The sequence below is a fragment of the Akebia trifoliata genome, chromosome 11 (genome assembly GCF_017979445.1).
Source record: "Akebia trifoliata isolate Shusen 1 chromosome 11, ASM1797944v1, whole genome shotgun sequence".
Classification (NCBI taxonomy): domain Eukaryota; kingdom Viridiplantae; phylum Streptophyta; class Magnoliopsida; order Ranunculales; family Lardizabalaceae; genus Akebia; species Akebia trifoliata.
In genome coordinates this window covers 3,554,211-3,566,149 of record NC_141385.1, presented here as the reverse complement: position 1 = coordinate 3,566,149, position 11,939 = coordinate 3,554,211, and the positions used below count along the sequence as shown (strand labels likewise).

Below are 11,939 nucleotides of genomic sequence, written 5' to 3'. Positions count from 1 at the left end.
GTAACATTGGACAGAACTATCTTAATTTCGTCACTCACTTCCAAATCAAAACATTCATAGTAGGCTTAGGGTATCAAGGATCAAGTAACGGATCTTTGCAAATGATTAAATTCATGATCTATTGGATGGCATCATTGAAGAAGTTTAGAGGCATGTGTGGAACATATAGGCTTACTTTGTTTGAGGGTATTGGTTAACACCAAAACATGCAAAAATAGAAAATTGTGATTGACACTATGAATGATCATGCCAGCTTTCAATGACATGAAAACCCCAAACAAAACTCAAAATTGTACTAGGTTTTTCTTTACCTGAAACCAGTCTCTTAACAGCTTCTTAGTATTTATCTGGTTCCACACGAAGTGATAGTCCTTTCTACCATAGGTCCCATTCCTTAAAGTGTAGCTCCAGAAAATCTTTTATCGCCCAAAATTGTACTGTTGTGCGACATTATCTTTAGTTACGCATGAAGAGCTGATATGTCCAATTTGGGTTATCCATCTCACTGGATTTGACCATTTAAATATCTTCCTTGTATACCTATTGTTAGAAAAATAGAACTTGAACTTAAATTGTATTGCTCTGAGGCACGTAGTAATCTACGTTGTCTTATAGACAACAGACGCCCCCACTCCAATTAAACATGAAGATGCAGATGGGTTACTAGCGAACTTGTCTTCAGGATACAACAGAGCCCAGTTCTAACACAACTGTATATTTCCTCAAAATTTACACTATTTTAAGAAAATCTGTCACTCAGAATCTCGGATACACGAATGCCTCTTTTTTTGTAGAAAATTTTTAAAAATTAGTTATTTTTTAAACAGAATTAATCTCCATAAATTTATATATAAATAAAATAAATAAAATAAAAAAGAATTATTAAATTCCATATAGCTTGAAGCCATTAGGAGCTCTCAAGGAGAGAGTCTTTGGAATGAAGAAAGAGTTGAGAATAGGTTCTTATATATAGGTTTAAAAATCCCTCCAAAACATTTTAAAACGCAATGTGGGATTTATAAAAATTTGAAAAAAGGAGCCAAAAGAACTTTTACAAATTCCAATCTATGTGAAAAGTTATTAACCAATAGAAATGCTCTTTTAAAAAATACTTACTTTTCTTTTAACAAAAAGTACACCAACCATAAAGTAACTTTCAAATATCATTTTAAAATAAATCAAATTAATTTTATTTGAATCAATTTTAAATAAATATTAATCATCATTTATTAACATTTATTTTAACACCTATGTCATACTGATACCTGTAATTTCCATGTAATTAAGGATTCAAAGCTTGAGCAAGTCAAGTTAAGTTTTTGTCTTCTTAATTTGCTGAAATCAAAGTCAATCAATGATTTTTTTTTTTTTTTTTCTTGCAAGAGAATATTTTGTGGCACATTAAGTCAGACCCAAGAAAGGAATGAAAAGAATGAACAGGTAGGTCTTTTGCTGACGGTGTCAAATAGTTTAGTTGTGGGTTCAATTCCCGTCATCACTGAGTAACTGATCTTGTTAAAATAGGCTTAGCAAATCACCGATAACCCTTGTTACTTTCTTCATCTCCCCCTCCCCTTTGTTTTACTATAAAATATGGGTTGTAGAGACTTTTGGGTGATGTTTATTTTTATGGTCCTCTGTTTACATGCTCGTGTCTTGAATTCTCATAACCAAACCTGCAATTCAAATGACCTAAGAGCATTGAAGGATGTCCTCAATAGCTTGGAATCTGGGATTGAAGGGTGGGGCAGCTCTGATTGCTGTAGTTGGGCTGGTGTCATCTGTGAATCTTCTTTGGCCTTGGGGTTGGTGGGTACTTCTGCTTTGGACAAAAGGGTTGTTGGTTTGGAGCTTGGGAGGAGAAGATTGAGAGGTACTTTGTCTGATTCATTGGTTGGTTTGGATCAACTGAGGACCCTTAATCTCTCTAAAAATTTACTTGAAGGCGCTCTTCCGTCGACGATGTTCCATTTGAAGAACTTAGTGGTTCTTGATTTGAGTGAGAATTATTTTAATGGTTTGATTCCGAAAGACACTGATCTACCCTCAATCCAGTTTCTCGATGTTTCGCAAAATTCGCTTTCAGGTACCATTGACACCGGTATTTGTGAAAATTCCATCCAAATTCAAGTTTTAAATCTCTCTATGAACCACTTCTCTGGATATATTCCAGATGGTTTTGGAAATTGTACGTCACTACATCATCTCTCCCTATTTTCAAATAATCTCAGGGGAAGTTTGCCTAATGATTTATTCAGGCTCCAAAGATTGAGTCGGTTGCATCTTCACAACAACTTTCTTTCTGGGCAGCTAAGCTATAGAATCCAAAACTTATCTAAACTTGTCCTATTCGATATCTCCCTCAATGAATTTTCGGGACCTCTCCCAGATGTTTTTGCAAGCCTCACAAAGCTGGAGAGATTTTCTGCCCATTCAAACAATTTCATTGGTCGATTACCCACTTCAATGTCGAACTGTCCATCATTAAGTTGGCTTAATCTTGGAAGGAATTCTTTAAGTGGTAACTTTGTTCTTAATTGTACACGGATGTTTCGTCTGAAGTCCCTCAATCTCGCCACAAATCGGTTCCATGGACCAATTCTCTATAATCTGTCTTCCTGTCGAGGATTGAGAACTTTAAATATTGCCAGGAATGACCTCAACAGCCAAATCCCCGAGAGTTTCAAGCATCTCAAGGTCCTCTCTGTCCTCTCAGTCTCAAACACCAACCTCCAAAATATTTCATCTGCCCTTGAGATTCTACAACAATGCAGGAACCTAAGAATTCTGATTCTTACCTCAAACTTCCACGGCGAAGAAATGCCTTCAAATGCACATGTAAAGTTCAAGAACTTGAGAGCACTCACGATTCCAAATTGTGGTCTCACAGGCTCTATCCCACAATGGTTGAGAGGTTCCACCAAACTGCAATTGTTGGATCTATCATGGAACCACTTGGGTGGAACCATTCCAGATTGGTTCAATGAGCTAGAATTTCTCTTCTACTTAGATTTGTCGAACAATTCGCTTTCTGGAAAGATCCCAAAAAGCTTGACCCAACTCGAATGCTTCATCAACCTTAACAGGACTACATTTGAGGAGTCTTTGCTCGATTTCCCAATTTCAAAAAATTCTGTGGGAACTGTACCAAGTTTGCAGTATAATCAGATTAGTAGTTTGCCATCTTTCTTGGACCTGAGCTACAACAAATTGGTTGGACCAATCTGGCCCGAATTCGGAAACCTGAAGACGCTCTTTGTGTTGAATTTGAAATGGAATTCTCTCTCAGGACACATTCCTGATCAGTTATCGGGTATGTCAGGCTTGATGACTTTAGATTTGTCTCATAATACTCTATCTGGAACCATACCTCCTTCGCTGACCAAGCTAAACTTTCTATCGCTGTTCAGCGTAGCATACAATCGGTTGGACGGGAGGGTCCCTTCTGCAGGTCAATTCATGACGTTCCCGTGTTCAAGTTTCGAAGGAAACTCAGGTCTCTTAGCTTTCAATTGTGACGATCATACTTCTATATCAGGAAATGAACCCGAAGAAACACCTCCCACAATTCATAAACCAACGAAAATTATAGGACTTCCATTTGGTGTCGGAGCAGCAACGGGCTTTCTTGTCACTGTGATTATATGCTTCTTGTCAGGATGGATGTTCCCAAAGAATCGGAAAGGAAGGTGGGCTGGTTCGTGATATAATTGTTTATAGAACACAGTCCAACTAAGCCAAAAACTCTTATATTGTCTTTTGGAACCTTAGGGTTCATGTTTATACTTGTAATCTTGCATATCACCTGGTCTTGGTTAAGGCTTGGCATTAGATCCATTTACCAAATCTTTAGAGAATTGTACTAGATTGTAAGTTTTCAAGAGGATTGCAATGATATAATATAAGGTTTTTGTAATTAAACTCCTTCTTGAACTAATCTGATAGACTAAAAATCATGTGTTTCATACTCTCCTTAATGACAACTCTTAGTCTTACAAATCAGTTCAGATCAGAATTAAAAAAAAAATAGTGTTAGAACCTTAAATATAGAATAAAAAAAGGTAAGAGAGAGCTGATGCTAATTTTTTCATGCAAAGGAATATCTTAAGCCCCTAAATCAAAGCCATTGAGACAGTTTTGATATAATTTAAGTGACCAATCTTATTTAAATAGAAGAATTTCACTAATCCTATTTTTTCTAAAAAATCATTTTTTTTTATTTAAAATTTTACGATTTTATAGCATGAACGAAGATCAGAAGACAACATCAAATAACATTGAGGCATGGGTAACAATGAAAGAATATGATAACTAAATAATTTTAAGGTAAATATGAAGAATGATACTTAAATTAAAGAGAAATTTACCAAAACGGTACAGTTTTCATAAGTAATTATCAAAATGGTAAACTGTAACAATTAATTTCAAAAACGATAATTTTACCATTTTCAGAATATTTTTTACCAAAACAGTAAATCAATAACATACATGAAAGGTTGACATACTATGGATGTACCACCATGGAAGATGACTTGAATCAGTCATCCTATCACATTTCATGGTAATGTTGAAAACTATATATTTTGTTTTATTTTCTTCTCCAGAGTCAAGGAACGGACTTTGAAGTAGCAAGAGTATGACATATTATTTTATTTTTTATTTTTGCTTGGTGGAGTCAGTGGTTAACAGTTAGCATAAGAACAGGTTCAAGGGGTTTGAACCTAAGACCTCGGCGGGATCAACATCCACATGGTTGTTACACACCCCCACATCAGGAAAATACGAACTCAGGTCAAACTTTGAGGTCACACATTATTTTATATAAACAATTGAATAATGCTAAAGTGACCTCAAGATTGTACCCTACATAGCACTTTTCTAACGTGAAAAAGCATCTATGGTTCTTACACACTTCCACGCCAGGAAAGTGTGATGGGGTACAATCTCTAGGTCACTCCAGCACGACTCTAAACAATTATTTCCTGAAACAACATGGCTATTTTTTTATGCCAAAAAAATATTTTGTGGCACATTAAGTCAGGAAGAGAGGCAGTTCAAAGTCTTACACAATCAAATTCAAATTAAGAATGGGATTTAGCGTGCATTTTAGCTCACTCAATGAATTCCCTTCTCTTGGACTCCTCTTGAACAATTCATAAGTATACAGACCCAAATATTTTTCTGAAGGTGCCAAATATTTTAGTTAGTAAAGTCTATTGGCGATGATACGATAGATAGACCTAGGTTCAATTCCCGTCATCACCGAGTTACTGATCTCATTAAAAACAGTCTTAACAAGGGTGATAGCCCGCCCTTGTTACTTTCTTAATCTCCCCCTCCCCTTTGTTTTACTAGAAAATATGGGCTGTAGAGACTTTTGGGTGATGTCTACTGCCTCTTTCAGAAGCTCAGGGCTCATGTTTATACTAGTAATGTTGGAGATCAACTGGTCTTGGTTAAGCCAAATCTTTAGAGAACTGTTCTAGACTGTAAGTTTGCAAGAGAATTGCAATGATTTAATGTAAGGTTTTTGTAAATTCCTTCTTGAACTAATCTGATTGACTAAGAATCATTCCTTCTTGCAATGATATGAGTTTCATACCCTCTCCCTTATAACAACTTTTAGCCTCACAAATCAGTTAAGCAAATGTTCACATAAGTAGTTATGAAAAAATAGAATTTCATAACTTGCTTTACTCCGTGGTCTCTCTATATTCTTCCATCTATAAATCATTTCTTCATCTTTTTTTTAAAAGTAGTATTAGAACCTTAAAAAAAGAAAAAAAGTCAGTGATGGTAGAACAAGTTGCATAAGAATGCATGGAATGATTGGATCGCCAAAAGTCCAAGCGGAAGACCTAGGCCAACAAACCTGGATGGATGACAAAGTTAGAGACCTATTCTTGAATGGAAACGTCGAGATCTTCAAAATCCAAATAATGCTTTAGACTTTTTATTTGTAGGTCTGCTTTCTTTGTCTACCCCTTTTTTAGGGTAATATTACTATTTAAGGAAAGTTTTGTTTTGTTAATAACTTTAACTATACAAGTTAGAATCAAGCACGGTCGATTTTACCTTACTTCTAAGTTTAAGTAGTAGTTATTTTGTTGTTTAGTTCATTTTTACTATTTTGACTATTTTTCGTGTTTTTTTTTATGGATTATAACTCTTTTTTCTATAAAAAGGTTGTAACTACAATGCATAAATCTTCAATTTAATGAAAAAAAATCTTTGCGAGTTCTTTTCTGGTAGATTCTAAATTTTCTTGTTCTTTCATTGTTTCACTATGTGTCAATAAGAGAGAGTTGATAGATGTTATTTTTTACATGCAAAGGAGATTTCGTAAGCCCCTAAATTGTATCCATTGAGATAGTTTTGATATTATGTTAGTGACTGATGGTATTTAAATAAAAAGATACCATTAATACTATTTTTCTAAAAAAATTCATTCTATAATTTAAAATTATACTATTTTATAGTGTGAACTGAAATCCAAATACAGCATCAAATAAAATCGAATTGTAGAATAATAATTTTTTAATTTAAAATTTTTCACCTAGTTGTCGTGGCAAGTGCATTGAACCATATATATTGTATATATGGTTCAGTGCACTTGCCACGTCGACCAAGTGAAGACAAGAAGGAAAAGATATATGGTTCAGTGCACTTGCCACGTCCACGGAGTGAAGAAAAAGTGAAAATTTTCATGTCAGAAAATGACGACTCTAAATTATATCAATAAATTGCACAAAGGGTTGACATTTGGTGGTTGGTGCTGGAATGTCTTTGTGTTTTATTTTGTTCTCCAGAGTCGTAAAGTAAAAAAGGACTTAGAAGTAGCAAGAGCATAGCATATCATGATTCACTGGATCTAGTAGTCTTAAATTATTCTAATACAACAAATAAACACATTATTTAACTAGTAGCAAGCATGTGCAAACGCACATGTATTATAAAAATGAGGATTTATATAATTTTGTAAGGACCCTTGGTAATTTAAAATTTTAAAGGTAAGATATACTTTTGCAAATTTTGAAAACTGACTGTTGTGAATCTAGGGATGGTGGCTTGCAATCATATCTGTTTTGTCGCAAATGACCTGACCTTGTAAGGTTAAATAAAAATATGAGATCATTTTTGGAATTTCAAATTTTGGTGTCTCGGCCTTCTCTCATTATAATTTTAAAGATAAAGATATACCTCTAGTATATTTATCTTATTGTGCAATCCAATCACACACATGGTTTCAAAACTAGTCCAAGATCAAGACGTATCACCCGAGTCGTCTTAGTATCAGGCATGGACAAGATGGACAAATCAAGTTTTCGAACAAGATTCAAGACCCTACATTCATTTTTTAAATTTTGTAACAAGACGTCTCAAAAGTATCGGAAAACTTGTCCAAGACTAACCCAATATCTGGCATGGACTAGACGAGACCTAAAATCGAGCTTTAAAATCACGACCACAAGATGTGTATACTTGCTATATAAGATGATCATCATTGAATGACTAAGCAAACCACCTGCTGTGAATACTTTTTTTTGTTTTTTATGTGTGCTTTTTTTGCTTATTGTTGGTATCCCCAACCTTCAAGTGAGACTAATGCCACGGTCACACACACCACCCCTTGGAAAGTCCTACATGCAACAACTAGTTGAGTTGAGGGTCAACTGGACCCTAGAGGGTGGTCCCAAAGAATTCATTGTTTTGTGGGATTTCGAACACTTGATAAAATGATCATCATTGTCAAAACTCAGTCCATTCCAACGTGGCTATTTAGCATACTACTGGTTGACCCAGAGACACTGATTTAAATCGATTAGATCAGATATTTCAATTGTAATTGAGATTTTTTCAAGAGGTTAGGAGTAGGTGTCATATAAACAATTGTATCAAAAAATTAATCCCAATTTAAATTCAATTATGTAATTTGGGTTTGATAAATGAAGATTATATTGATAATAAGATTGGCCAATCTCAATAACTCTAAGATGGTTTATATGACAATAGAAGAAACCTTTTAGCTCTACAATATGAAAATATATTGGGAAAATTATTAAAAGAGGGTTAAATATTTAATATACACACACACCAAAAAAAAAAAAAATTATATATATATATATATATATAATTTTTAAAATGTATTATTTTACCAAAAATACCCTCTAAATGATTAAAACCCTTGAACTATCCCACATTTTAATAGCATTCTTTAACACGCCAACAATTTAGTCTCCATTTAATATGTTGGACAGTCTAGTGAGTTACTAAAATGCTTGATTGTCTGACAATTTAATTTGTTTTTTATACTTTTGAAAAAAAAAAGAGTTATTCTTTATAAATATTGAAATATTTAATCATTTTTTAATAATTTTCTCAAATATATTTTGATATTGATTTTTATTCAATTTAAATTAATTGTTTTTATGATTATAAATATTTGAGTCAATCCAAACACATTTCAAGATGACACATGTACCTTGTTGAAATAATTCAGGTTATAGTATACCAATGGACATATGGATCTTATGATTGTAACCATCTCTTCTAGGCTTGTTGGCAAAAAGAATGTCGTTGACAGTTTGGCTGGATTGCTATCTGGCCATGATCATGCACAAGGTTTAGTAAACTCTCCACATGTGTGCCAGATGCAGCCTATGTTTTGTAGACCTCCGTGGTTTAATGAGAATATATATCCTATAAAACATTAGAAGGGGTGCATTCCTGCACAGGCAGAAGCTAAGGTGCAATCTAACCCTCTACTCTCCTTTGGCTCAAGTTATATATTCAAATCTAAAAAGTTGAAAAAATAAATAAATAAAATAAAATAAAATCTTAATGTCTGTTTGATACGGCTTTTTTCAGCGACTTTTTTTGGGTTGAGTCGAAAAAGTCAGAAAAAATTTTTAAAAAAAAAAGTTTGTTGGTAACGGTTTTTGCTTCAACAACTTTTGTAAGAATGATAACATTGCGTTTTGAAGAAACCTTATTCAAACTGCTTTCGCGCGAGAGTCACTAATAGAAGCCAACACCAAAAAATGTATGAGGGTAAAATGATATTTTTGCCCTTCATTTTTCTTAACTCATCGGTTAAATAGCATATAATCAATTCAATCTCTCTATACTACTTTTTCATTAGTTTCTGTAACAAACAAGATTTTCCTAGAAGCAACTTCTTAGAGTCTAATGAGAGACTTGTATGTAAAGAACAGATACTACTTACAATGGAGAGTATGTTTAATGGTAGTTGTTAAACTCACAAATTTGACAAACTTTATGTCTAACATGTTGAATTAACTCCAAAACTCGTGGGTCAATTTGAACGAATCAATTAATTAGATATAAATTTTCTAAATATATTTATTTTTTGTTCTTCACTTGCATGTAACCCGATTACAATTTTGACCTGACAAAGTCAATTTTCAAGCTGACTTGACCAAGTTAACTTCCATAAGTTAGTCCATCAAATTTTGGGGGCTCAATCAATTTGACAAGCTTTAAAACTATGTGATTAATTGTGAGCCTCAACTCAATAACTTGAGCCTCCGGAACATCATGGGCCATGGGCCGTTCACAAAGGTCTTAGGGTCCGTTTGATTTTACATTTTCTCTAAAATTCTTTTCAAAAGAAAATAAATTTCTCACATGCTAACGTAATTTCCTAATGATTACCCCCACCACTCCGAAAAGTACAACCAACTCTCTTTTTTATATTTTACCATACACAATAATTCCATCATGCACTGAAATTCATTTTCCAACAAAATTCATTTTCTTTTCGTGAACAATTTTTTTACTATCTTTAAGAGTGTCCTTCCATCTCAGCCATTTATTTCATTAGGCAGATATTTTTACAGAGTTATTATTACCACTCCAACTTTACTAATACACACCAATCCCTATATGAAAAAACTCCATGTAGTTGGTGTGGCGTTAGTAAAAATTGTGTGGCAATAGTTACTCTTTTGGTTTTTTTTTTTTTTATGTTCTTTTATATTACTCTCTTTTCTTCTTTCCTTTGTTCTTCAATCAACCCAACACCACCACTATCCACTAATCTCCACTACCCTCGAATTCTGCCCAAAATCTCGCTAGAAGACATCATGCTTTAGTACACAGTCTCTCTCTTCTCTTCTCCTCTCCTGATGGGTTGCTGTTTCAGCTCAAACAAAGCTTCCAAGAAAATTCCAAATAAAAAATACCCCCATTTTCCGGAAAAACCTTCAAACCCAGAATCTGACACGTCTGGAGTCCAAGAAAATAACAGAAAATCTCCTCCATTAGAAGAAGAGACCGTGAAGGAAGTTCTCTCAGAGACTCCAAACCCGAAACTATCTTTTTTAAAGATAGAAGAAGAGAAGAAGATCGAAAAAAAACTTCCCATTATCAATCCATCAGTTGTTGAAGATCTCTCTGACGTCTCTGAGATTTGTAGCTTTAGCGAGAGTTTTTCTACGAGCACAGTAACAGAGAGGAAAGAAGATGACGAAAGGAGTCGTGAAGATGGCGAAGTGATGCAGAGAGTCGTTCGACCTCCTTATAAGATCCCCAGAAAACCGTCTATTTCTGGTGATTTTGTGGGAAAATCTATAGTGAGAAGGTCAGATACAGAACCATCGCCGCGCAGGAAAAACAACAATGCTGTGAAGTCAGTTCGCGGGAGACAAGTGGGTCAGACGGCAAGCCGACGGTTCACCGGTAACAACAGACCTAGAAGAGATTCAGGCGAGAGTTCCGTCGGGAGGTCAAGGTCTCCGGCCATACGTAGTAATGCCTGCACGAATCGGCCTGATGTGTGCCCGAGCTCATCATCGAGAAGGCTTGGAGAGCGGTCTCCTGGACGGGTTCCGGTGGTCTCGCCGGAGAACAGCCGTAATTTAGAGAGAAAAGAGGAGAATCTGCCGGTGAGCGAGTCTCTCGAAGAGCCTCTTGTTTCGTTGGAGTGTTTCATATTTCTGTAATTATTTCAGCCGGAAAGAAAATGTGGGTCAGATTGCGGCCCGAAATCTCTCACTCCATGGTCTTTGTGTAAATAAACTGATAGTTTTGGGTGAAGTATTTGGCGAGATTGTGTTATATTCTCGTGACTGAATCGTGACTCGTGATACGGACCTTGCTTTTAGTTTAATTCCTAGATGGCAATTTTGTAATTAACAATCGGATCAAGTTTAATTTGGTATTATTGTAAAGTCTTGTCAATCAATCAACAGATACATCCAGATTCAGAAATGATGTTTTTGTCTTTTGGACTTCCTAATGTTGGATGGACCCTCATCCAACAGGATTCCTTGGAATCGGTTTCGTTGTACACTCGGCGTCCAACGACTTCTTGCTGGACCTAAGAATTTGTTTTTCTAAGCAATCTGATATAGTTTGATTGTACTGTGTTCCATACTGCGTTATTATCTTAACAATTATAGTGAGATGAGGCCTATTAGAAGTGATTAGGCATCAAAATTTGAATTCCAAAAATGCCTCCATCTTAATTTTTAAACTTAATATATAATGAGAGTTATTTTTGATAAAAATTCAAAAAATTTGCAACAGATACGTTGAATCGATGTTTTAAATTACAAATAAGTGCTTTTGATGATTAGAATGAAAGGAAAAAAATAAGCATTTTATTTTGGAAGAGCAATTTATCTATCTAACAGATTTGCACTCCAATTGTACTAGTCAAAACGGCTCTTCACAAATTTATGTACGGTAAAATAACTCTCTAAGTACCATATTTTCTATCATCGACAGATAGAGAGAGAAAGAGAAAATCTCACTTTTTTTTTATCTCTTCCTCTTTTCTTTCTCATTGAAAAATGTCAAAATGCCTCTTCTAACACATTCATTAGAGTTACTTCCCATGGATTTAACTCTGCAAAACATCAGTTTAGAAGGGATGCTTAGCCTAAGCCCAATTACGTAGGAGTTATTTTCAACGA

The 11,939-nt window shown here is 34.7% G+C and overlaps 2 protein-coding genes across 3 annotated transcripts; both read left to right on the top strand.

The window, feature by feature from the left end:
* The first annotated feature begins 1,402 nt into the window (after positions 1 to 1,402).
* On the top strand, positions 1,403 to 3,921 carry LOC147390397 (phytosulfokine receptor 1-like). 2 transcript variants are annotated; one of them, XM_086417459.1, is made up of 2 exons: positions 1,403 to 3,313; positions 3,411 to 3,547. In XM_086417459.1, exons 1-2 carry the CDS (start codon positions 1,594 to 1,596, stop codon positions 3,413 to 3,415), a joined length of 1,725 nt encoding a protein of 574 aa, XP_086273585.1. In that variant the 5' UTR covers positions 1,403 to 1,593; the 3' UTR covers positions 3,416 to 3,547. The 2 variants fall into 2 exon arrangements, with proteins under 2 accessions (XP_086273585.1, XP_086273584.1); XM_086417458.1 differs by having other exon boundaries at positions 1,406 to 3,921.
* Positions 3,922 to 10,014: 6,093 nt separating this feature from the next.
* Positions 10,015 to 11,245, top strand: LOC147390396 (uncharacterized). The gene has a single exon (XM_086457297.1). The coding sequence runs from the start codon at positions 10,149 to 10,151 to the stop codon at positions 10,962 to 10,964; it is 816 nt and encodes a 271-aa protein (XP_086313423.1). The 5' UTR covers positions 10,015 to 10,148; the 3' UTR covers positions 10,965 to 11,245.
* The last annotated feature ends 694 nt before the right edge of the window (positions 11,246 to 11,939 follow it).